Consider the following 27852-nt stretch of genomic DNA (forward strand, 5'->3'; position numbering starts at 1 on the left):
CCCCGTAATACCGTCTCTCGGAGAACCAACAAGTGCGGATCATCAAATTAGCGAGCCTTGATCTGCTCAAATAGTAAAGACTGAGCAATGACATACGTAAGAACTTGGTTGGGCTCTGAAATATCCAACCTCACAAGTCTGTTAGCCAAGGACTGAATGTCCAAAGCTAGTGTATTCTCCTCTGCTGAAATGAATGCCAAATTATCCATACTCTTCGTTTTTCTGCTCAAGGCATCCGTGACTACATTCGCCTTGCCCGGATGATAAAGGATGGTAATATCGTAATCCTTTAATAACTCAAGCCACATGCACTGCCTCAAATTTAGATCCTTTTGCTTGAACAAATGCCGCAAGCTACGATGATCTGTGTAAACCTCACATGACACCCCATGAAGATAATTCCTCCAGATCTTAACATCATGAACAATCACGGCCAACTCTAAATCATGTACAGGATAAGTTTTCTCATGAGGCTTCAGCTGACGTGAAGCATATGCAATAACTCGCCCCTCCTACGTCAATACACAACCCAGACCAACTAGTGAAGCGTCGCAATACACTGTATACATCCCTGAACCGGAAGGCAACACTAACACCAGTGCTGAAGTCAATGTGGTCTTGAGCTTCTAAAAGCTCACCTCACAATCATATGACCATCAGAACGGAGCACCCTTCTGGGTCAATCTGGTCAAAGGTGTTGCAATAGATGAAAAAACCTCCACAAACTGACGATAATAACATGCTAACCCTATGAAACTCCTGATCTCAATCGCCGAAGTGGGACGATGGGAATTCTGAACTGCCTCGATCTTTTTGGGATCAACCTTAATACCCTCACTCGATACAATATGCCCCAAGAATGCTATAAAGGCTAGCCAAAACTCACACTTGGAGAACTTAGAATATAGCTTTTGTTCCCGTAAGGTCTGAAGCACCACCCTCAAATGCTTCTCGTGCTCTTCCATGCTACGCGAGTAGATTAAAATGTCATCAATGAAGACAATGACAAACGAGTCGATGTACGACATGAATACACAGTTTATCAGATCCATAAATGTCGTCAGGGCATTAGTAAAACCGAAAGACATCACCAGAAACTCATAATGGCCATATCTAGTCCGGAAAGCACTCTTCGGAACATCCAAATCCTGAATCTTCAACTAATGGTACCCCCGATCTCAAGTCGATCTTAGAGAACACTCTAGCACCCTACAACTGGTCAAACAAATCATCAATACGCGGCAACGGGTACTTGTTCTTAATGGTAAATTTGTTCAATTGACGATAATCAATACACATCTGCATAGTCCCATCCTTAATCTTTACAAATAATACCGGTGCACCCCAAGGCGACACACTCGGCCTGATGAACCCTTTTGCTAGTAAATCCTCCAGATGCTCTTTTAACTCCCTCAACTCTTTCGGAGCCATACAATACGGTGGGATAGATATAGGCTGGGTACCTGTAGCCAAATCAATACAGAAATCAATATCACGATCCGGTGACATGCTTATAAGATCAGAAGGAAACACATCGAAAAACTCCCGAACTACGGGCACTGAATCAATCGCCGGAGTCTATGTAGTAGTGTCCCAAACACATGCCAGATAAGCCAGACAACCCTTCTCAACCATGTGTCGAGCCTTCATAAAGGGAATAACCTCACTAGATGCATTGGCAGACGAACCCTTCCACTCTAACCTAGGCAACTTTAGCATTGCTAAGGTAACCATATTGGCATGGAAATCTAGGATGGCATGATATGGAGATAGCCAGTCCATGCCCAGGATGATCTCAAAGTTAGTCATATCAAGCATCAGAAGATCTGCTCTAGTTTTGTAACCACAAAATGTAACAATGCACGACCGGTAGATCTGATCCAAAGCAATAGAATCGCCCATAGGAGTGGACACATAAATAGGAGTACCCATAGACTCACGAGAAACACCCAGGAAATGAGCAAATAAAGATGAAACATAGGAATACGTAGACCCTGAATCAAATAATATTGAGGCATCTCTACCGCAGACAGAAATAATACATATGATCACGGCATCTAAGGCCACTACATCTGGTCTGGACGGAAAAGCATAGAACCTAGCTGGAGCGCTACATGACTGGCCTCCGCTCGACTAGCCTCCACCTCTAGGACGACCCCTACCCATCTTCCCTCTGACTCTGGGCAGCCGGGCGGTTGGTGGGATAACCGGTGCTGTAATCATAGGCTGTTGACCCTGCTGCACGGCCTTTCCCCGAAGTCTGGGGCAAAATTCCCGTACATGACTGAAATCCCCGCACTTGAAACAACCCTTCAGTACGGTGGACTGCTGCCCTGAAGTCTGACCCTGATGGCCTGAATACCCACTGGAGGAAACCTGGATAGATGGTGGGCGGTAAGAACTCTCTGGCATAACACTGAAATAAGGTCACACTTGAGCACCCCGAGGAGGTGGCGGTGCTGGATAAGTGGGCATGCTAGACTGACCCCTCACGAACTGACCTCTGCCTCCAGTCGGAGCAGCACAGAACTCTCCTGAATATCGAAATTGCTTGTCCCTCGTTGTCTGCTCTCGACTCTGCTGACGGTCACCCTTGATCCTCCGAGCTATCTCCACAATTGACCAAGAAATCCCCATCTCTACATCTCGAGCCATGGTGGCCTGAATACCAGAGTGTAATTCGGCGATAAACCTCTGCACTCTCTCTACATAGGTAGGTAGTATCATAAGTGCATGGCGAGAAAACTCAGAGAACCTCGCCTCATAGTCGGTCACTGATACCTGACCTTGCTGGAGCTTCTCGAACTAAAACCGCAACTCTTTCCTCTGAGAGGGTGGAATGTATTTGTCCAAGAAAAGGCGCATGAACTGTTCCCAAGTCATGGGAGGAGAACCTGCTGGTCTGCCGAGAAGATGTGACTGCCACCACCTACGGGCCCTGCCCTCTAGCTCAAAAGTAGTGAAGTCTACCCCGTGGGACTCTAATATCCTCATGTTATGCAGTCTGTCCCTGCACCGATCAATAAAATCCTAGGGTCCTCATGTCGCTTACCTATGAAAGCAGGAATATGAAGCCTGGTCTATTTATCTAATAGCTTGCACGGATCACCGGTCGCGGCTGGTATGTGCTCCAGTGTAGCTTCTGCAACTGGATAAGCTCCACCTACGGGTAGTGCACCCTGGATCTGATATACAGCAACTGCATGCCTATGAGCCTGCGTGGTAGGGGTCTGTGCTCCCCCTTCTGCCTAAGATATGGTTGGGTCTGCCGAAAATAAACCGGCATGAGTCATAGTATCCATGAATCACAGTATATGGCCCATGACCTCCTGGAATCCCGGTGCGGACGTGAAATCCACCGGGATCGGCTCTACTGCGGGCACCTTGCCCTACTCCTAGATGATAGGATCCTCTACTGGATCCACTAGTGGCATAGCTGCAGCGACCCTAGGACGTCTCGTCCCCTACCATGGGCTGGAGCCCTCCCCTGGCCTATAGCAACATGGGAACAACTCTCACCTAGTTTGGAACATCCGTATAGTACATTCTCACCATCTGTGAGAGAATAAGAGAAAGATACTTAGTATCATATCAATTGCACGATAGAAGATGAAGAAAGATAGTTTCCTAACACCCTATAGCCTCTCGAAGAGAAGTAAAGACGTTTCTGTACCGATCCGCATGACTTTATTAAGAATGCTCATAACTTGTGAGACCTATGTGAATCTAGTGCTTTGATACTATGTTGTCACGATCCATTTTACTCGTAGGTCGTGATGGCGCCCAACGTCACCACTAGGCAAGCCATAAAGTAAAATACACAAATTACCCTTCTTTTAAGTTTCGAGTAAAACAAAATTTTCATTAATTAAAATATTTAGGAGATAACAATTTTAAATAAATAAAGCGAAGGCTGCTGAGTGCAATCATAACCAAAATAATAGTTCAATACCACAAGTATACTAATGTGTGTGCCAAGACCTGGTGTTACAAGTGTATGAGCATCTAGTAAATTATATAAAATTCTAGTTACTGTCTGAACATAAAATAGACTGAATACAAATACAAAAGAGAGACTCTAGGGGCTGCAGAACGGCTCAGTAGCAGCTCACCACTAGGCCTCGGGTTATCTGGGATACGTGCCAGTAGGACCGCCTAATGCACCTGTCTCAGATCATGCACAAAAAGTGCAACAAGTGTAGCATGAGTACGTAAACAACGTGTACCCAGTAAGTATCAAATCTAATCTCGAAGAAGTAGTGACGAGGGGTCGACTTCGACACTTACTATGGGCCAATAATATTAAGATAGAAATCTTAAATAGATGCAGATTATGTAAATAATAACAAATTTCCTTAACAAGCAGGAGCAAATAATTCTTTCACAATTTAATAATTTTCAATACATCATTTATCTTTACAAGTCGTAACATTCCAAGCCACAACAAAATATCGAAGCACCGAGTATTATTATTAAGAACGATTTATACCGAGGTCGTACGCCCTAATCTAGAATAATATGTACACTGCTGAGGGTCGAACGACACGAACCATAGATGCATCTATCTACTACTGAGGCGTTCGACCCGCTCCACAAAAAGAGAAGGATACTTTATAAGCGTTTGGCTTTGAACGTTATTAAGGATTAATACACAAAATAATACATAATTCGTTAGCAATCTTCCACAAAATCCTCTAACAAGTTCTAATATAAGTTAGGTACTTTAATTAACAAGTAGGGTGCAAACATCTCAATAGTTCATTCTTAGGGTCCTAAAACTACCCGGACATATACGTACGTAGCCCCTCACAATTAGAAACAATCATTAATTTAAATCACATATGGGGTAAATTCCCTCTTATAAGGTTAGACAAGAGACTTATCTCGTTTCAAAGCTCACTTCTCGGTCACAATTTCACGCTAAAGCCTCAAATTGGTGTCGAAAAATCCGAAACTAACCAAATGTTATATAATTTAATCAATACATGCTCAAAAATTCGTAATTTACTTATTAGATTAATTACCCAACCCAATTTGGAAAAAATCCTAAAATTCACCCCGGGCCCACGTGCCCGGATTTTGAAAACTTTCGGAGGAAATCATTACCCATAACCTTAAGAACTCAAGTATATAATTTTCATCCAATTCCATAACCATTTTAGTGGTTAAAATCTCATTTTTATCAAAATCTAGGGTTTTCATTTAAACCCATAATTTTCATTAATTTACATGTTAAAATCTACCCATAATCTATGTATTTAACTTACATAGGTAGAATTTACTTACCTCAAAGTTGCTAGGTGAATACCCCATCAAGAAGCTCCAAAATCCCTCAAGAATGAAGAAAATGGACTAAAAAATGGTTGAGCCCTGTTTTTAAAACATTCTGCCCAGCACAGTAGAATCCTTCTTCACGAACGCGGTAAGGGCCTCGCGTTCGCGAAGGCAAAATTTCCCAGGTCCTTAGAATGCCCTTCGCGAATGCATAAGGGGACTTGCGAACGTGAAGGCTTATTTGGCCTACCCTTCGCAAACGCGTAGGGTAAATGTGCTGACCCCTCCCAGGCCCCGTTCCTTCTATGCGAACGTGAGAAGGCCTTCGCGAACGCGAAGACTAACTGCCCAGCTCCAAAAATCCTTCATCGCGAACGCGAGAGTCCTTCCGCGTTCGCAAAGAAGGAAACTAAAACTGAAAAATCTGGTTTTTCCAACTTAGCTCCGGGTGGTTCAAAACTCACCCGAGTCTCTCGGGACCCCGTCTAAATGCACCAACAAGTCCATAAATATAATACGGACATGCTCAAACTCTCGAAACGCGTAAAATAACAGTGAAACTAGAAATCGCACCTCAAAACCAAATTGAATCAACTTATGAATTTCAAGTACTTCCATTTAGCTCTAACGCGCCCAATCATACCTAAACTACTCGAAATGACACCAAATTTTGCGTGCAAGTCTTAAATCACCATACGGAACTATTCCCAGGCTCAGAATTCCAAACGGACATCGATTACTCCAAAACCAACTCCAAACTAAATTTTGAAGAACTTAAACCTTCAAATAGCCAACTTCCACTATTAGGCACCAAGACGCTCCCGGGTCGTCCAAAATCCGATTCGAATATACGTCCAAGTCCATAATCATCATACGAACCTATTGGAACCATCAAATCCCGATTCCGAGGTCGTTTACTCAAAACATTGACCCAAGTCAAACTTAGCATTTTAAAGCCGAACTAAGGAACTGAGTGTTCTGATTTTAACCCGAACCCTTTCAAATCCCGAACTAATCATCCCCACAAGTCATAGAATAGAAGCACATACGGGGAGCTTTATTTAAGGAAACAGGGTTCTAGAAGGCAAAACGACCGATTGGATCGTTACACAATGTCTCTAGGTCTCAAATTGATCTTTAATAGTCGGGTAAAGTTGATGGATGAATTTTTTTTTATTTGTTTTTGCATAAATCTAAATTAGTTTACAATGTGTCATTACAGGTAATTTCATAAAAGAACACTTATTACATACTCGATTGATTTAGGACCAAATTTACTCCATCTTTTTCAGTTTTTACTGTGGCCCTTTCCACATGACATGAAATGACAAAATTAGTTACTTATTTTGCACCAAAGCCAGTTAAGAATTTCGTTTTACTCCAAATGACAAAATGACATTTGATTTTGATGAATACAAAACGTATGACTTCCACGTGTATAGTGAAAATATTTGCAAAAAGAAAACACAACAAGAAAAATTGTACGCCTCAATTTCAAATATATTGAGGTTAGGTATATGAATGTTCGCTGACTATGCTATTCCACTTACGCGCATTTAAGCAGCACAAAAAAATTAGAATTGATTACGAATTTTGTCGCTAACATAAATTTTTGATAATTTGTTGCTAAGTAGGATTAACAACGAATTTTACTGTTTAGCTACGAATTTTTCCGCCACTAATTTTTATTTTTTTGGTAGTGTAGGTTATTATTATACAAAATAAAGAGAAAAACAAAACATACTAGAAGCTATCTATAATAACAAGAACATTAACTATGTTGCAATCCCAAACAATTCAGATATATGAATTCTCACATATATATATATATATATATATATATATATATATATATATATATATATATATAAGAAAAGAAGGATAATATAATTAATAACTCACTTTGTGTAGGGGATTTAGAAAATTGGAGGTAAGATAATATAATTACACGTGGAATAGCTTAATTTGCTAAAAAGCAAAGTGAAGAAAGCCACTAGTCTCCTCAGGCATCCATCTTATTACGGCGAAAATTCATGCAAATGCTTCCACTTTCTTCATTCACCGCCATCTTCGATTTCTCTTTCTTAATTGTTTTTCTCACACAAAGTAAACAAACAACATTTCTTTTTTCATTCTCCTTAGATCTTAAAAAGAGGGAGAGAAAAAAAAAAAAAAAGAGAAAATTTTATTTACAAAAAGCCAACATGGGAACTGATAATGTGGTGTTTCAGAAAAATTACGTAAAGAAAAACAACATGAAGAGATTTTCATTGAAATATCCAATTCAATATGTGCTTGAAAAGCAAAGACTTGTATGTCTTTTTATTGGAATTGGCATGTCTGTTGTTATTTTTTCTCTGGTTTCTGTGTCTTCTTCTCCGTTGAGGTCCGAGTTTAAGATTGATATTCAAGATACAAATACATTTGTGTCCAATCCGATTCCAAGAAGAATAGCGTATGAATTGGTTGATGAAGCTGACCACAACATTAATGCAGGTATGGTTACGGCGAATTCAGGTTCTAAACTTAGTGAGGGCAGAATTGGTGTGATTTTATTATTCGTATAATGTATGTTTTAATTTTTTGTCATGTGTATATATAACTTGAGTCGGAAATAATGAGTTTATTTGAATCCAGGTAACTGCATAGATTCTTAAATGGCAATTCATGAATGCTATTCTTTGAAAAGAAAATCCTTGCACTTTTTCTCCCTCATGTAGTAATTAAATTTTGAACTTTTGTGTTTGAAATGAGTCTTTTTATTTTAGATAGAAATGTGTATTGTTGTTATAGATATAGCCGATTCAGAATTTAAATTTGATAGATTCAATCTTTAAAGTTTTTATTACTGAACAGATTGTAGTATAGACGAGTACAAAATTTAATTTGTTTAAATTTGGATAATTTTTGATTGATATATCCGATTTGAGAAATAATGGGTTCAGTTGAACTCTTGTTGCATCTGACTCGTTGAAGGTAGGAACAAATACGAGATTCAGAGAATTTATAGTTTTTTAAAGGTCTTAAAAAAGACAAATTATTGATTAATATTAGAATAAAATGAAAGCAAATAATATAGAATACATATAAAGATATGTCGTAGTTGATTGAATATACATAAAGCGAATTTATTCCTTTCGGCCTATGTTGCTCGAACCCTCTAAAAATACTATCAAACTCGTGTTGGATCGTCTAAAATCTTCCAAAAATGTACTACTATTTTTTAGAAGATCTGACACGCACTCGACGTTAATTTTGAAAAGTCCGAGCAACACAATTTTCTAACATATATGTGACTTAACAAAACTTGTTGCAGGTGGAAAGGTTCCATTGGGATTGAAGAGCAAGAGTTTGAGAATATTAGTAACAGGTGGAGCTGGATTTGTTGGGAGCCATTTAGTGGACAGATTAATAGCACGAGGAGATAGTGTAATTGTGGTTGATAATTTTTTCACAGGTCGAAAAGAGAATTTGTTACACCATTTCAAGAATCCAAGATTTGAACTCATTCGACACGACGTCGTTGAGCCAATATTGTTAGAAGTTGATCAGATTTATCATTTGGCATGTCCAGCTTCTCCTGTTTCTTACAAGTATAATCCAGTCAAGACCATCATATCCTTTCACATTTTGAACTGATCTGTTGTTTATTATGTTTCTAGCACGAGTTTAAGTTTTATATACTAATAGAGTAAAAGATATTTTTGTCATCTAAATAGTAAATATATGTAACCGCTCACAAAAAATGAAATTAGCAACATGGTAAGAAGTCAAGTTTTTGGCGGTCAACCCTTGACTAAAATATAATACTAATAGTGTAAAATTCCTTTACATTGTCGGTACATATAAGTTAAATTCTTTAAGCATTAGAGGTACTCAAGTAATATACTCACTCTTTTTTATTTGAGAATTTGTTATATGTTGCAATTTTTCTGTCTATATTTGCAATAAAGTCGGTTTTATAGTCCATTACATATCTTCTTTTAATTATACAACAATTTTCATAGGAGATCAATAAATAAAATACAGGATCATTTTCTTTTATTCAAACTGTAACTAATTATAGCAGATCATTATTTCCATGAGAAAAATATAGTATATATTGTTTTGATTTACAAGCTTGACTCTAGATATGTAAACATGTAAATCTTATAAACTCTGTGAATTATATAAATATGTATTTCACTGCATATAATTGTAAATATGTAAAGCATATATGTTTGTATTTTGGAGGTTTTTGTTTGCCTTGACTTTAAATTGGATAGATATCACAAAACAAATGTGATGGGAACATTGAACATGTTGGGATTAGCAAAAAGAATAGGAGCTCGATTTTTGCTTACAAGCACAAGTGAAGTATATGGTGATCCATTGCAGCATCCTCAGGCTGAAACTTACTGGGGCAATGTTAATCCAATTGGTGAGTCACTTCGATTTAAATTATATATATTGTCAATCTAAAGAGTTTTTAAATTATTCATATATTTTAACTTGTGATAACAGATCGTCGTTTGCGTGACGTTACAAACTAATATTTTGCTTTACCTATCCAAATGGCATGTAACTACTTAATAGTTTTTCAATCATTAGCTTAATTTAACTGTTTGAAACTTGGTTTGGAGCATTGAGCAGGTGTTCGCAGTTGTTATGACGAAGGAAAACGTACTGCTGAAACTTTGACAATGGACTACCATAGAGGACTCAACATTGAGGTTTATTTCTACGCTTGTACTTGAATGTGTGTGTATATATATATATATATATATATATATATATATATATATATATATATATAGTGTGTGTGTGTGTGTTTTAAAGAAAAAATGGTCCAATTTGTCCCTATATTGTTCGAAATTGCATAATTTTGCCCTCCGTTAAATTTTTGGTCCATATTATCCCTGCCATTATTAAAAAAAAAAGTTTTTGCCTTGACCCCCTAACGGAGCTCCACGTTAACATAATTTTAAACCATAATCAAAAGTTGAAGAGTAAATTGGAGTAAGTTTGAACTTTTCCTCGGGATTTGGATACATAAAGTCCATCAATTTCAAGCTGAAACTCAGTTAATAATAGAGGATAAATACGAGACGATTTGCTAACAACAAGAATATGAATGGACCAAAAGTGCAATAAATGACAAAATTGAGCAATTTCAAATAGTGCACGGCAAATTTTGAACATTTTCCTATGTCAAATAAAAAATATTAATCTCTATGTTAATTTTGATGCTGAAGAGTGTTCAATTTAAGGAAATTTTGGATTTTGGCAGGTTAGGATTGCTAGGATTTTCAACACATATGGACCACGTATGTGCATAGATGATGGTCGTGTTGTGAGCAATTTCGTTGCACAGGTTTGTGTTTGATTATCAAATTAAAGAAAATCCCAATAGTGTATTCTTAGCATTTGATTTGATTCAATATTTACTCCTTTCATTTGAATATATAAAAAAATGTAGGCCTTGAGAAAGGAGCCAATGACAGTTTATGGAGATGGGAAGCAAACCAGGAGTTTTCAGTTTGTTTCTGATTTGGTAAATTTTTATTTCCTCTTCACTTATTCAACTCAAGTAAAAAAAAACAACAAAATGCAGTGCTTCTAATTCTAGGAATCAGTTTGTTAGTGAGTCAATATCAACTATGTTGCTCGAACTCTTCGAAAATGCCGTAGCAGATCCTTCTAAGATAGTGCACTTTTGGAGAATATAACAACGATGCAATAATATTTTGGAAAGTTCGACCAATATAATTATCAAAAACTAGTTGTGATTTTTCTTTAAAAAACATCTATTTACTTATCAGATAATTTCTATTTGATTGATGTAATAAACAGGTAGAAGGTTTGATGAGATTGATGGAAGGAGATCATGTGGGTCCTTTCAATCTTGGAAACCCTGGTGAATTTACCATGCTTGAATTAGCTAAGGTATTACAGAAAAATGACTTTAATTAATCTTTAATTTTATTAATTGCAAGAGATTGAATCTTAAAACTCAATTTTCAAGCCAAATCTACATGTTCATGTATATCATTGACTTAGATTTCCTAGAACTAGAAAAAATGTGAATATATGTTTTATAGGTAGATATTTACCTATGTTTATACCCAAACCACATCCATCAACTTATCCATGGTTAAGTGATTTAATGATGTGAATATATATATATTTATTAACCATAATTAAATAGAATAAGTTTACGTGCAAATACATATTATGCATTTATTGATGTGGTGTAAACACGACTTCATTCATTCATTTTTACCGTTATTTATATTGTCAGATTAAGTTTCATTTTAGATAAGCATAGTGCCTTAGCCAAAATATGCATCTTGATGTTGTTATTGGGTGAAATAAGTATATCTATGAGTAGAGTTGGGTAGTTTACTAGGACCATTTTACATATACACTAGTCCTAAACATAAAGGGGTTATTGAATCTTTCTATAACCAAATAAAAGAGCGCGGAATTCGATCTAAGGCAACTGACATTAGCAAGATATAGCGCTAGCTTAGCTCTAATAGCGTTTGCCATAAAGAAGCTAGCCATAAAACAAGTCAGACGTACGAGCGATACTACAAGCAAACTTGAAAAAGTTTGAAATCTTTTATTGGACTTGACATTGATCACTTTATTTCTAGATAAATAAATGGTACTTATTAGAGCTTGTATTGGGTTAATATATTTGCAGGTGGTGCAAGAAACAATAGATCCAAATGCAAAGATAGAATTTAGGCCAAATACAGAAGATGATCCCCACAAGAGGAAACCTGACATTACAAAAGCAAAGCAACTTTTAGGGTGGGAGCCAACAGTTTCCCTCCGGCAAGGACTTCCAATGATGGTTGATGACTTCCGGCAACGGATTTTCGGCGACGAAAAGCGAGATTCCAGCAGTTTATTGACCATATAATATAGGGTTTTCTCTATTTATTGAGCCATGAAAATGGTTAAGTGGAGAAAAAATGAAAAAGAAATTAGCTAATACAAGCAATGAATTAATAATAACAAGAGAGGCTCTCTAAGAGTAGGCACTTGTTTAGAGTCTTCTTTTCTTTTTTTCTTCTTGCATCAGACTGTCTTTTTTTTTCTTTTTCTTTTTTTACTTATTGAACTATTTCCAAAATAAGATCCTCTATTGAAAGAGGATAGTAGAATACAAAAAGAATGTTTTTGGTACACTAGTAAAGCAACCAAGATTGCTCTTGTGCTTTTGATCAATATATGAGTCAATGTTTGATACTTTTCTTGGCCCTTGGCAATTGACATAGCTCAATAGCATTTATAAAAGAATTTTGCATAATCATGTTTATTTTTTGGGGTTTTTGGGGGTTAATTCACGTATGGATAATCGTTTTATACACTATAATAAACAAATTTATAAAAAAAAATTTTTGGCACATTAAAGACCCACTATGACAGTAAAGTTACACTCTCACAAAACTATTTTTTATCATATTAAAATAACTAAACTGTGTGTGAATTGCTTAGAAAATGTCAATATCATTTCCAAGAAAATAAACAAATCCACTTTATAAGAACTTTTACTACCCATAATTTATAAAACAAAGACAATTAAGAACTTTTCAAATTTCTACTTTGGCTCACAAGTTTTGAGATAATAGCAACAAGGACCACATAAACATTGGGATTAATACTATAACAGTACACTTTGAACAATGATGCTTTAACCGCCAAATTGTTTTAGTATAGACACTTCAAACTCTTTATGGTGTTTTAATTTTTTCCATCGACTCTAAAATTCTTCAATTAAAGATTGATTTAAGGCTTAGAAATTGAATAATAGTTCGAAAAATATTAAAAAATTATAATACGTCGATCGATATACGACGTACGGGTGATTGATAAAAATATAAAATATTTTTCAAAGTTCTCGATCCTAATGGTTAGATAACTCAAGGTAATGAAGGATATTAGCAACTTGAGCAAGCTCCTAAGCAACATATTCTACTCTATAAGAAGAGTCATCAAGAAAGATGAATCTACTTTAAAAGGAATTTATGTTAATTGTCTAACTTCGGGGACTTTTAAGGCTCACACTAGGACAAAAATCTGATGATTCCAAGAATCCTAGAAAAGTTAGGAGTCTTCATGTAATTAAATAAACTACTGGGTCTCGAACGTAAATATCATCCTTTTCATCCAAGGCTAAAGTCCCGATTTTTATTTCACTTTCTCTCTCTCTTGCTGCTTTTGGAAGATCCGGTGCAGTTCTGACGCTGCCGTATTAACTCTCCTCCGGTGAGTCTTCCGGCCTCCGACCTCCGACCTCCGTCGGCGGCGTCATCACCTCCACCATGGTTTCATCTGTATCTCTTTCTCATATTTGGTTTATAATATAAAACCTTCAAATTAATTAATTGCTTTATCGTTGTTTTTTAATTGTAAATTTTTTAATTCTATCTGAATATATTTTGTTGATTTATATTTAGTTCAGTTTTTATTCCTGTTATGAATCGTGAAAAGTCTAATTCTTTCGGAGCTAAAATATATGGTGAAGCGAGATTTAGGAATTAGGGTTCTTCGACTGGTATGTAATTGAAAGTATGTGAATTTTAAACTCATGAAATCTTTATGTTGATATATTGAGGCATATGTGGTTATACTTTTATCTGTTTGTGAGTCGCTTCGTTTTTGCCTGCAAATTGGGAAGTAATTTCAGCATCCCTGAAATTGCCTAGTTAAAAGGATTTTTGGAAACTGAAGAAGCTGTAATGGATGACTTATCAATCAACTATGCCTTAATCCTATTCTGTTTTATCCGTAGCATTTTATCGGCTAATGTTTATCGACACTTGTTTCTACCACGACCGCAGAGGCTATTTGAGTCTCCACCAAGATCACGAGGCTTTGATAACATTAGAAAAACTTGAATTTTCTTGATTAAGTAACAACGTACAAGAGGTTCTCCGTATATACAAGTCTTAGGCTGTTGACATATGGTTGGTAATCACCCTCTACGCTGATATAGATTGAAAAGCAAATGCACAATATCATAAGATATCTTATAGCACATTCTGAAAGGTTTTCATGATTCAAGTACACTGAATCTAGACACAAACAACATTAAAGTTCAATAATGCACCATCCTCTTGGCCGTACAAATGTGATCATGAGGTTGATATATTTGGTTTAACTTCTTGTCTGGGCATGTCAGCTAGTGAAATGAGAAACTTGAAAGTTTGGAACTATCGTGGTCATGTTTGAGCATTGACCAGACACTTGAGCCCTTGTGATTTTGCATTCAAACATGGGGACGATTGTTCTATTAATCTTCGTTTGAATATCAAGAAATTCACAATGCAATGTTTTCTAATAAGGGTGCTATTCTTATTTGTGTTCCACATACCTGTAAGGGTTGGGTTTCAAAAACCTAGTATTAGTTCTCCTTTACTGATGGGGTGTGGCAGACTGGCAGCTGGGGAAATAGGTGAATCATGTCAAATGCATATACATTGTTTATGTTGAAATTCAGGAAAAGTGGGTGTATAGTGAGGGAAATATTTGTAGCTTGTCAGGATGCTGATTATAGTAAAACGATAAAAGCAGGCATATGCATGAATAATATATGGTTAGTTTGTACTATTTGTGCACCTTAACTTACTGCTGAACCACAGACACAGATTTTCAGTTTCAAAATATGACATGTGAATTCCTACATATTAAGCTTATGAATTCCCAATAGTTTGCTTCCTTGCAGTTTTTGTTATTGTGGCCAAAGCTTTATGTTTTTTTGGCTCTCCTGACAGAAATGTCTGCATATGATAATGTGGTTGGCGGGAAGTTGAAACTAAAGGGGAAGGCATTGGATGTAAAAGCCGCTGGAATAAAGAAAAAGAAAAAGAAAGAAAAGAAGGATTATGATCAAATCTCCCAGGTTACAGGAAAGGAGCTTTCAACAGGTGAGTGATGATATCTCCAAGTGCATAAATTCTTGCGCTTTTAGTATTACTGTTCCTATTTACTGATTCCTCCCATCCTCTCTCTGCATTCAACTTGGTTGGAGTACAGTGAAACTGATAGATGATAGCTAGTCCATAATGGGTCGAACAGTTTATTGTTGTGATTCAAACCGATGGTCCTAAAATCCCAATTTTCTCTCATCTAATGGAAATATGCTTATGCGTGGTAGAGTATACTGATATGATAGGTAGGGCTAGAAGTTGTGATTTAACAACTATTGACCACATTAAGCCTTCTTAGGACATTGAGGAACTACAAATTTTGACACATTCCAGCAGTTTTAACTTCATTTCTTGGCTATATGTCATTCACATTGTTTCCAAACAATATCGGATGACTAACCGAGGCATATTCCACTTTCAGCCTAAGATAGAAGAGCAAAAACATTTCATATTGTATGCTTGTGGGAGATGATATATGGTTTCTCTTGTCTACCACCTCACTAAATGTTTCTGACTGGATGTAGATGGTGGTAGTGGCTCAATAGGCGATCCCACCAAGGAAGAGACTACTGATGCCACTAAATCTGTCGGTGATGAAAATGCTGGTCGCTGGGATGATAATCTAACCCCTGCAGAGAGGCGCTACATAGAACAAAGGGAGAGGATTGACATGCATAAGATGGCCAAGACTGCTAATAAATCACATCGTGACCGAATTGAAGATTTCAATCAGTACTTGGCAAACATGAGCGAGCACTATGACATTCCCAAAGTCGGTCCTGGCTAATTACGAACAAATCAGAAATTTGCTCCATCTCTATATCTTGTTTATCATTATTTTGCTTTAGCATCTTCGGTAGCTACTCTTTTGCAATTTGTATTATGTAATTTAGCAGTTTCCTTTGTTAGATGGTCTCTGCATGGCATGTTGACTTTTGATGTTGAACCTAGCAATAGTGTTTGCTCAAAAGTTTACAGATTGTATGTACTTAAAATGAAATGCCTGAACCAGTTTCAATTTAGTAAAACATTTCAGAGGGTGAGTTCGAGTCACCCCAAGAGCAGGGTGGGGAGTTCTTGGAGGGAGGGAGCCGAGGATCTATCGGAAACAGCCTCTACCCCAGGGTAGGGGTAAGGTCTGCGTACAAACTACCCTCCCTAGACCCCACTAGTGGGATTATACTGGGTTGTTGTTGTATTTCAGAGGGTGGAGAATTCTCCTCAAATGTCTGTCTTTGTTTCACCTGTACCTTCTGAAGACTGGCATGTGGTAATTATGTGTGTGATTTTGTGGTTGAAATGGCTATTTTTTGAATGTTTCTATTCTATTTATGAAGATTGTGAAACAGTATTCATGAATTGTGCCAGATTTCTATTTATGTTGTGTTGAAGTTAAGGTTGACCTGCAACAATAAGATAACTCTGCAATATCAAGTCTTCTATGGTAACTTGAAAAATAGAGCAATAAGCTGCTATAATTACTTATTGAATTAATAGTGTAAAAAAAAAAAAAGTGTGTATATAACTTTAACTCTTTTTCAGTTGAACGACGGTTTAGGCTTTCCTGAGTGGGTCACTAGATGTTGATTTTAGAATTTGGATCTAATCATGTAATCCTAGGAGATCAGATGTGTTGATTACTGAATATTAATCAATGCACATTTATATATTTATATACGAACTACTTAGAAATAAACAAATCCAGGCTTATTACATGGCTGATGGGATCACATTGTCCCACATTCATTAGAATAGAAGAAAATTCTTAATTGAAGAATTAACCTAAATTGTCATTCATTTAACCGCTTAAACTAAAAATAGCAGATGGATGTATAATATATGTATAATTCATATATAGTATGTGTATAACCATGTATAATATGTGTATAATCTACCCGCTTCGGAAAACAGTGAATGCGGTTGGCTATTTCTCTAAAGATCCCTTAATTTCCCCTCCCCCTCTCACGCACTGACACACACATCCACACACAAAAAAACGAAGATACTAATTATCACATTTTGTATGATTTTAAGTTTACACCATCAGATTTCTTATAAGGTAATAACAAGTAAATCTCTAAAATAAAAAGTAATTTTAATTTGATAAAAATAATAACTAATATGTTAATATGATAGATTGACAAATGTTGATGGTGTAAAAATGATAACTAACCTACTATATAACAGAATAATACATAATATTGATTTCTTGAATGTGAACATGTCCTCTCTAAGAAAGAAAATAGAGTTTTTTTTTAGGAAAAGAAAAGGAGTTGTTAAGGGAAATATTTCTATATATAGTCCAAAGGCTGAAAGGTATAAGTCATGCATATTGACGTGAAGGTTCTTTTATATGAATATTATATTCAAACAAACGCGTTAAAAAGCGGTTCATCTTTTTAATGCCTCAAAAGTAAATACATAATTATTGGCGAACCTAGAAAATATATTAAGGGTGTTCAAACTTGAACAAGAAAAATAAAAATTGTGGAGAGTGAAGCTCAAACCCGCGCCCATGAGGCCCTCTTGACCACCCTTTGCCATTGAGCTATAACTCTTCATTGTTACAAGGGTGTTCAATATGTATTAAATGCATGTAAATCCAAACTTTTACCTATATACACAGTGTTAATTTTCCGACATTTTTCGACGAAGGGTGGTCAGTTGACCACCCTTGCTACACTGTAGCTTCGCCCCTGACCATAATCTATAAACTTTAACATTAAATATTATGCACTACGCGTGCCGGCAAGCGTATGTATAATTTCATAATCTTATGCTTTTATATATAGTTTGTGACATATTTTATTTAATATTTGATCTTTCAATATCAATAAAACAACAGTCAACGACGTATGAGATTGAAGTTGCAACGAAAATATTGTAGTTATTATCCGGAAGAGGAGCGTTGTAGTAACGGTAAAGTTGTTTATGTGTAACGTACAAGTCACGAGTTTGAGCCGTGAAATCAATCATTGATGCTTGCATCATGGTAAGCTGTTTACATCACACCCTCTTAGGGTGCGACCTTTTCCCGAACCCTGCGTAAACACGAAATATTTTGTACACCATGCGGTCTAGCTATATACTTTGAGAAAAATTTTACTACTAGATTTGAGAAAATTTTTAAAGCCTCAAAAGTAAATATCATAATCTATAAACTTTAACATTAAATATTTTGCACTACGCATGCCGGCATGCGTATGTATAATTTCATAATTTTATGCTTATATATTATAGTGTGTGACATATTTTAAAGCTAATACAATTTTAATATTTGATCTTTCAATATCAATAAAACAACAGTACAACGACGTATGAGATTGAAGTTGCAACGAAAATAGTCTAGTTATTGTCCGGAAGAGGAGCTTTGGAGTAACAGTAAAATTGTTTCTGTGTAACGTATAAGTCAGAAGTTTGAGTCGTGGAATCAGCCACCGATGCTTGTATTAGAGTAGGTTGTTTACATCACACCCTCTTATGGTGCGACCCTTCCCCGAATCCTGCGTACACGCGGAATACTTCGTGAATCCGCGATCCTAACTAAATATGTAATTTGAGAAATTTTGTACTACTAGATTTGTGTGTATATACATAGTGAGATGTCAAAACATATCATATTCAACTTCATCGAAATCATGGAAATGCACCCCCCCCTCCCCCCTCCCCCCCAACAAATGCACAGACACATCTCTGTATGTCTCTCTCACACACAGCCGTATAACTTGATATTATAAGACCAAATTAAAGGTCCCCTCTACTTATATCCCTCCTACCCAAAAAAAAGAAAGAAAGAAGGCCAACAAGAAAAGTCAAGAAATCTCATCTCAAACTTCATAGAAATCTCAAGATGAGAAACGAAAAATGAAAAAGAATTTCTACAATGTCATATCACATAAAAAAAAGTTACTACAAATAACGTCCATAAAAGATATTCATTTGAGTTTTGGAATTTTACCGCGATTAATTTAATTTACTGGATTCGAAATCAATTGTTCGTATTTATTTAGTGAAATTTTTAATTCATATATAGAATCTTATAACAAGCTATGTATTGGGTTAGGATGAAATTGTAACTAACCCCTCCATCCGCCTGTGGCTATCATGAGATAAATACCTATTAATACCGGCAGTTTATACCAAACTAGTGAATACAGAATAGATGTATTCACAAACATAGTTATCACTAAAGCATAGAGGCAAACTTATGTTAATTGGTAGAGGGGTTACCGGAACCCGTTAGCCTCGGTATATATATATATATATGCATCAACGACCCCTTATATAATTTTTATTGTGCCCCTCAAACACGAAAGCTGAGACCCAACAACAACAACATTGCTTTTTTCCTTTTTTCTTTTTCTACTAGGTACCCCGTTGTACTTAAATCATGTGTCCGCTTCTGCTAAAGCATAGATAATTAATATAATTTTTTACCTTAATTTATGACTTAACAATTATAAAATAGTATAATTTGGTATAAACACCACGTAATCCTGATATATAATTAGTTAAATTCAAAATGGGCACCACCACACACAAAAATTCACACACACACTAAACGCGTAACTCAGTATTATAAGACCAAAAAGCCCCACATTTACTCATTTCCTCTTACCAAAAGACAGAATACAAAGCCAAGCCAAAAAAACAAAAGCTAAACTCATTCCACTCCCCAGAAATCTACAAACTCTCTTCACATTCACTCATATTTCTGTCAAAATCTAATCCATATTACAACATGAACATGAACATGAACATGATCGAAGAACAACGCCGCGGACCGCCGCACGGTGTCCTATTAGCGGTGGTTGTGGTGGCAATAATGATAGTTCCATCAATGATTGGTGAAAATGGTGAAGCCATTACTGAATTCATATCTGAACTTCTTAGTCCAGTTGGTTTACTTCTTTTGCCAATAATTTTACTTCTTATTATACAATTCTTGTCTTCTGATAGTGGCTCTTTTGTTTCAAGTATTTTTTCAACTGGTGAACCTAACTCTATACATAGAGTTAGCGGTTCACCTGTTGGTGTTGCTCTTGTTCTTCTTCTTGTTTTATTTCTTCTCTACAATAAATTCTCCATTTTTGGTGGTGATGATAGTGAAGATGACTGAAATAATGAGAATTAAGGCTTGCTTTACTGGTGTAATCGACCAGAAGTGGATTTAGAATTTAAATTTGAAGAGTTCAAGTCAGAGGCGGATACAAGATTTGAACTTCATGGTTTCGAGTTCGAGATTCTATCATAGCTTATGTGTTTTACTGGGTTTGAAATCTATTATTTGTACTTTTATGGATTTCAGCGTCCGAGCCAAAGCCAAAGCCACTGGATCAGGATGAACACAAAAGCAATACATCACATCCGTGTTCAACATTTAAGGTTCTTTAACACTGATTACATTGTATATTCGAAATTATCATTTCAAATTTTAGTTTTAATTGAAATTTTTAGTTATTTTTTCTCATTATGTGTTGAAAATATCGAATTCATTTGCATCCACCTTTAGCTATAACAACAATTGCTACTACGTACGTTTCAATTCTAAACTAGTTGTGACAGGTTGTATTAATATTGAATTCATTTGAATGCTGAGTTTATTCACTTCTATGACAAAAAAAAAAATTGATTAATTTACCTACTTTGTTGGGATGGTGATTTTATAGAATTTTTACAGATTATTTAAAATTAACAATAAATAAATGTCCTTTTCAACCAAAGAAAGCGGAATAACAACAACTAGTCCTTTTCAAGACTTCCAGACTAATTTGTAAAAAACAAAAAAGATGAATCAGACGCGACTTTTTTAAAGTCAGGTGAAAGATACAGTATTTAGATTTTTCTTTTTTACATTTCAAAATGCTTGTATTATTGTCCCACTCCATGTGCTAAAGTCAAATGAATCACTTTAAACATTGATATGTTATATTTTAAATGAAGTTAGCCTGGATCAACAATAAAGTTGTCTCCGTGGTTCAAGCGATGGAAGCAATCAATAATGTTTGCATTAGGGTAGGCTGTCTACATCACACGTGACCCTTCCTTAGACCTTGCGAGATACTTTGTGCACTAGATTGCCTTTATTGGCTATATTTTAAATATTTAATAAAATACTAGTTATGGATACCAGATCTGTGGTATAACATAGAGACTCCACTCTGTATAATATTGTCTTACTTGCACACTTGTTGCAAAAGTTTTTTTTCTTCTTTTTTTGTCCTTATGAAAAAAAAAATGTTTTGCAGGTGAGTGAAAAGCAAATAAACTTCAAAGTTACATAAGACCCTCATATTCTTATAATGGTATTTACCACAAAAATTATCGACTTAAAACTACCGCTGAATAATATTAGATATTTTTTCCCCATATAACCAGGCCTTTGTGGACAAAGTTATCCGATATCTATACCGGTAAAAACTACATATATCCTATAAAGTAACCGAGGTGCACGCAAATGTTTGGAGGAGAAGTAGTTGTGGGAACTGTAGCATAGTCAAAATAGGTGAAGAGTCACACTAGAGTTGCTAAGGAGACAAGTGTGAAATTTTCAACTATTTCCATGCTATGACTGACAAGTCTCAAGATTCTAAAGTTCGATCTGTTCATCAGATCTAGGCGACAAGCCATGTGAAAACCAAAGCTATTCTCCCATTATAAATATCAGATTTCAGATCCGATGCATCAACCGAGAAAGTTACTGAGATTAAAGAAATCAAAATATAATTAACCCAATATTTCTTCTTCTTTCATTATTACTATTTTCAAAGGTTCGTAGTAACTTCGGAAGCATACTGACAAGAAACAACCAGTAGCAGATGTAAATTTTAAAATTTGAGTTTTTACAGTAATCGAAAGTTCATATTATAATAACTTAATTCACAGTTCATATTTTATATATATATATATATATATATATATATATATATATATATATATATATATATATATATATATAAAACTAACATTGTGGATCCGCCGTTGGAACCTACTAGAATTTTTTACAGTAGTATCCATGCCCATTTGAATTTGAATGGTGATCTTTCATTATTATCACTAGGCCACACAAAAAGTCCAAAATGTTACTCCATGATTAGGTCACACCCTTGGAACAGACAAAACAAAATCTAAAACCTATACTTCTCGTATGCTCGCTAACGATTAGATGACAGCTCCCTTAATTCCAATCGTCGCAAGTAGTTCATCAACTTCCAAGAAAAATATTCGAAGTTTCAAATTCCCACTTAAGTAAACACGAAAGAGAAAAGGGGAAAAAAAGAACTTCGATATTCTACCCTTGATCTAAGCAAAAGACTACTATGAGATATACTGGAGAATATTCTCTGTTTCTTACCTGACGTCTGGAACTCAGACACTTTCCCCCACCTTTTAGAGGCTTCACCCTTCACTTGGTGAGATACAAGATTCAGTTCATCTAAAACCTTGCGTCCAGTGTTTCATAGCACTTAAAAGTGTACACAAATCTTCATCCTCACCACTGCTAGGAACACTAAACATCTGGAAACCTCTCATTTAGGATTAGGAGACAAGCTCAACCTTTTTACGAGTTGCGCATTTAAATTCAATAAAATATCCCACCTAGATTTCAAGGTTGCAGCTAGGTGGTTATACCGAATATACACAGGCACGTATATGCATAATCGCACTTTTCCAAGGCTCATAGTACCTAAGATACTGTACAGATTCAATGATCTTTCAGCACATACCTCGAGCTAGAAGCTAAACTTTGAAATTTCTGCAGACGGCAAGCAGTTAAAGTTGCCTTCAACATGCTCCATGGTCTGGTGACCAAAACCTTTGTCTCTCTGAAGAATTTAGGAATAATTAGAAACACATCCACTACAGCATGAGTTTCAACACTATCAATTAGGTGCGTTACAGAGCTAATACCAGGTCATAATCTTCCTCATAAATGGCAATGCAAATGATTCCTACACTCTTATTGGGTAATAAAGTTCATATTTTTGAACACAAACAAGGAGGGGCGTTGGCTAGCTTCTACAACAAATAAATAAATCAAGAACTCCAGGAAAGCTTTGCGTGTATATTTCACTCATCATACAGTTTAACAGCCTGGATATGCATGACTAGCAAGTATACAAAATAACAAGGTTTCTCTCCAGAAGCAAGGTAATCCAAGCCCCGGAAAACTTTCCAGGCTTATTTCATTATATATTGCATTCCTTCAGTTTCCTATGACTACCAGCTGTGTTAGCAGGTTGTGGAAGCTATTAATAGATGAAGTACCCGACCACCGCAAAAATAACAATACTGGTAAATGAAAAGTTTAAATAAGGTGTCAAGCAGCCTCAAGTCTTTCTGTCTTGTCAAGCGAATAGTCATCCATAGCAAGATGAGAACGATGGCTGGTCATAACTTGCGGAAATGAAGCTTCAATACTTGCCTTATCTGCCAAGCCAAGCCCCTTTCTTCAGGGTATACAAAAATGCTCAACTAGCACCTGAAAGCTCCATCCATCTAATCAACAGACCTTGAAGATCAATAGAGCAAAAAGCATCAACATTACAACAGTCTACGATAAAATTCGAGCATTAGATCTTGTGTATACCAGACATGTTTACATGAATTACTATCATGCTTTGACTTTCAATTTACACAGGAAAATAGTTGAACTACAATTCTATCCATCCAGATAACTGCTGGCTAGGTTGCTACTAAGTATTGGGGAAAACCTTCAGAGTGGAAAAAATTTAACAAGCTATGTGCATTACAGTAATTGCAACCTAAGTTGTTCAGCTCGGGTAGGGGTGTCCGATACGGGTGCAAATCTAGAAGTCGGATTCTTCATGATCTAAATTTTAAGGTTCGGGATACGGATCCAAGTACGGATATGGGTGCGGGGATTCGGCTAAAAGTAATTCAAATATCTAAAAATAGAGTTATAAAAATATGTCTAAATTATGAAATATTATGTGGAAAACATATAAGGTATTCTGAGAAGGAGAAATTTTTATTAGGAGGAGAATCCGAGGAGATAAAAGGAAAATGACAGTAGAAACTTTTTATACAAAGTATTCCATTTTTTTCAATTTCACCCTAATGTTTGTTTTGATTTCAAAAATCAATGTATCTGTCCCGAGATTTCTCCGTTGATTTTGGTCAAAGTACCCAAAATCGGTTGACCAGATCCCGTATGGATCCCACACCCACGTCGTGTCGACACGGGTGCGGCACCAAAAGTAAAGAGTCCGAGCAACTTAGATTGCAACAATATCTCAAATAAGGGAATCACACCATTTTTGGCTAATTTTCACACTAAAAGAATCTGAAATAGTTTAAATTGGGAAGGGCCTTTATTTATATTCATGTATACTAGCGGATATCATTCAGAGATGCATGGGAAACAAGGTTGTTGAGCATTTGCGCTAGAATTGCAAAAGATGCATCTTTAGCAAGACGGCAAGCCTTAGAAAAACTAAGTAATATATCAAAACCTAAGTTTCATATCTTTCAAGCATTCAGGATAGAAAGATAAAGACGAACGACTATAATTGTAGCTGCCCAGAGTATCCCTCCAACATGTCTTCCTTTTAGATACATACACATAAATTTCTCTAGGTCCTAATGATGACATAAAGCTTCCCAGAATTAACACATATTTTGTGAAGTCACTAAAACTCGGTACAGCAGCAAAGGTTTTTGCATCAAAAAAAGTAATACATAAGAAATGAAATGAAACTTAGCTAACCTCATGCTACTCCAAACGTTTGAAGCCTGTCACAGTGAGGAGTCGGGTACTTCCTGTTCCATTGTCGCCTTTGGAGTTCTATATGACAGTAACGACCAAGCATATTTTTATAATCCCTGATAACATGGTCTTCAATGTTTTCTCGAGCAGGACTATCAAGAGGATATTTCTGATCAAATTCAGGCGATTTAACAAAATATTCTACTCCATGTTCTTCTATAATCTTCCTAAACTGATATTGGTAGTTCTTCTGCAAAGAATACTCAGGCTCCGAGAAAGGAAGATAAGCAAGTAAGATGATAAGCAAAAATGGTAATAATTGAAGGAGGAGAAGCAAGTTAGGCCCAGTGGAACCTAAATCCTCTCTCTGTGGAGCAGCATTTGTTCTTGTCCTGTAAACATGAGATGTCCTAAACATATCAGAACGACCAAAAAATGCCCTGAAAATCTCGTCAGGATCAAAATCATCATCATAATAGCTGTGCCCAGTTCTCCTCCTGCGTCTAACATTATGCTGCTGATTATACTCAAATTCCTCAGCCAAACCAGTCTGGTCATACTGCCTCCTCGAATCATCATCACTCAAACACTTAAACGCCTTAGAGACTTTCTTAAACGCCTCTTCAGAGCCCGGAGCCTTATTTTTGTCAGGATGAACTTTCAATGACAGTTTTCTGTATGCTTTCCTGATCTCCTCAACTGAACTACCCTTCTCTAGACCAAGAATAGCGTAGTAGTCCTTTTTAGTCTTAATTTGCCTAATCAACTGCACGTGTTCTTCTGTATAGTTCCTCTCCCCGTCGGATACATCATCAGACTTGACACGACTCGTGACATTATTCACATTTTCAACATTTCTAACCTCACTTGAGGACCCAGCATTTGACGACTCCAGATTTTCACAAGCAGCCAAAAGATCTTCTACAGATAAATTACTGTTAAGGCGCCGTGCAATTCTAATAAACTTGAGCGCTCTTTGCTTATTGCCAGATGCAATTGCATCCTTGGCAATACCAATGCATTTTAAAGCCTCGTCCTTGTTACTATCCATTCTATTTCAAATCAACTTCAACTCAACTCGACAAGAAACCTTAAACTGAATTTCGGCTCTGAAACAGAAACACAATCTTCTACGGATCACAACACACCCAGAGAAACAAGCAATCACAATTTCGATTCACCTGATTACCAAAATACCAAACAAACTCAGAATTATCTCACATAAACATGCAATGAGCATTTTACAGTATAGGTTAATATCTATCAATCAAGACAAAATAGACGCAATCCACTAGAGATCATGAGACACACAGAGAAGTGATGAAAAATTCACCTGACTACCAAAAAACATAACAAATTGCTCCAAGATTAACAGACAAGCAAGTAATGAAGCACAATTGTGTTGATCAATAACATAAAATCTGAAAATATTACGAGATGTTACAATTATAACTTGAAACACATGGAATTGTATTACAAATGAACAAATAACCACTGAAAAATAGACAGTATACAATCACATCACAATATTCACAGAGAAGCAATCGCAATTCAATTTACCTAATTAACAAGACACCTAACAAATCAAAATTAAGCAATTTGGCACTGTCCAACATCACATCATTAAAATTGAAAGAAAAAAAAAACTTAAATTAGAGCTTGAGTTGTCTAAAATTGCACTGCAAATGAACGAACGTCCACGAAAAATAAACATTTTACTATAAATCACAATACTCGTAGAAAAGCAATGAGCGCAATTCAATTTATCTAATTACTAAAACACCTAAATTCACACCAAAAAACATGTACTAAAGCAAAATATTGATGGAATATTGACACATATAGGCTTGAATAGTTTAGAATTGTCTTGCAAATATGCATATTCACTGAAAAATACACATTCAAACAGAAATTGTGATACTCGCAGAAGCAGAGATTGCAATTCAATACACCTGATTACTAAAATAACTAATAGTTACTCAAAGTTATCACAGGTGAATGTGTAATGAAGCAAAAAATCAACTAGATATTAAATATTAGGGCTTGAATTGTTTATAACTTTACTACAGATGAACTAAATCCGCTGAAAATACACATTCTATCAGAAAACACAGACAAGCAACGATTGCAATTCAATTCTCCTAATTACCAAAATACCAACCAATTACTCAAAATACACACAAGCATGTAATGAAGCATAAAAAATCGAAGATATACAGAAAATTAGAGCTTGAATTGTCAATAAATGAATTAAATCCACTGAAAATTGCTTATTCTATTATGGATCACAATACACACAGAAAGTCGCGATCGCAATTCAATTTTCCTAATTACGAAAATACCTAAACAATTGCTCAAATTCAAATATAAAAATGTAACGAAGCAAAAAAAAAATCGATGAGATATTGAAAATTAGGGCTTGAATTGTATGAAATTGAATTGCAAATGAATATCGACTGAGAAATTAATAAAAGTCACCTTCTATCAGAAATGATGTCTGAAAAACGACCGACCGACGGGCGAGCAGACGGAGAGAAGAAAACTGGTGTTTCGTCTTCTTTCGAGAGTCGCAAAGAGGTAAAAATGATAACTATGTGAAGAGTTGGGAGCAGATTTGCGGTCTTTATAGTTGAACCAATTCACACGCGCCACATCACTCAACGAGTCAGTCTTATATTTGATGATGAGTATTTATTTTTGTTTATCTTTTTAAATAAAATCACGTAGATAGATATTTGTATGTGGACTGTATTTGAAGATGCACAGTTTTGCAAAAAAGTCTATCGTATAAAGTATTCGTGAAAGTTATAAGTACAACAAATGATATAGTATCTAATAAAATATTATTTTAACTTCTTTTTTGGGATAGAATAACTTACACATGGAAAGTTACAATTATAATTAAGCAATTTTAACTAACTGGTG

General features: G+C 35.8%; 4 protein-coding genes across 4 annotated transcripts; 3 read left to right on the plus strand and 1 right to left on the minus strand.

Annotated features, from left to right (window-relative positions):
- The first annotated feature begins 7369 nt into the window (after positions 1-7369).
- On the plus strand, positions 7370-12513 carry LOC104114117 (UDP-glucuronic acid decarboxylase 4-like). The gene is made up of 8 exons (XM_070191970.1): positions 7370-7770; positions 8591-8894; positions 9552-9694; positions 9907-9986; positions 10544-10627; positions 10733-10807; positions 11107-11199; positions 11963-12513. The coding sequence occupies exons 1-8, from the start codon at positions 7479-7481 to the stop codon at positions 12182-12184; spliced, it is 1293 nt and encodes a 430-aa protein (XP_070048071.1). The 5' UTR covers positions 7370-7478; the 3' UTR covers positions 12185-12513.
- An 860-nt stretch (positions 12514-13373) lies between these two features.
- On the plus strand, positions 13374-16225 carry LOC104114118 (uncharacterized). The gene is made up of 3 exons (XM_009624489.4): positions 13374-13533; positions 15042-15194; positions 15722-16225. The coding sequence occupies exons 2-3, from the start codon at positions 15044-15046 to the stop codon at positions 15982-15984; spliced, it is 414 nt and encodes a 137-aa protein (XP_009622784.1). The 5' UTR covers positions 13374-13533; positions 15042-15043; the 3' UTR covers positions 15985-16225.
- Positions 16226-19938: 3713 nt separating this feature from the next.
- Positions 19939-20316, plus strand: LOC104114119 (uncharacterized). The gene has a single exon (XM_009624490.2). It carries the CDS (start codon positions 19939-19941, stop codon positions 20314-20316), a length of 378 nt encoding a protein of 125 aa, XP_009622785.1.
- A 2926-nt stretch (positions 20317-23242) lies between these two features.
- LOC104114120 (chaperone protein dnaJ 49) lies at positions 23243-27558 on the minus strand. The gene is made up of 3 exons (XM_009624491.4): positions 27406-27558; positions 24928-26108; positions 23243-23709 (listed from the first exon to the last, which is right to left on the minus strand). Exon 2 carries the CDS (start codon positions 25976-25978, stop codon positions 24929-24931), a length of 1050 nt encoding a protein of 349 aa, XP_009622786.1. The 5' UTR covers positions 25979-26108; positions 27406-27558; the 3' UTR covers positions 23243-23709; position 24928.
- Positions 27559-27852: the final 294 nt, after the last annotated feature.

The sequence above is a fragment of the Nicotiana tomentosiformis genome, chromosome 12, assembly GCF_000390325.3.
Source record: "Nicotiana tomentosiformis chromosome 12, ASM39032v3, whole genome shotgun sequence".
Taxonomy (NCBI): Eukaryota; Viridiplantae; Streptophyta; class Magnoliopsida; order Solanales; family Solanaceae; genus Nicotiana; species Nicotiana tomentosiformis.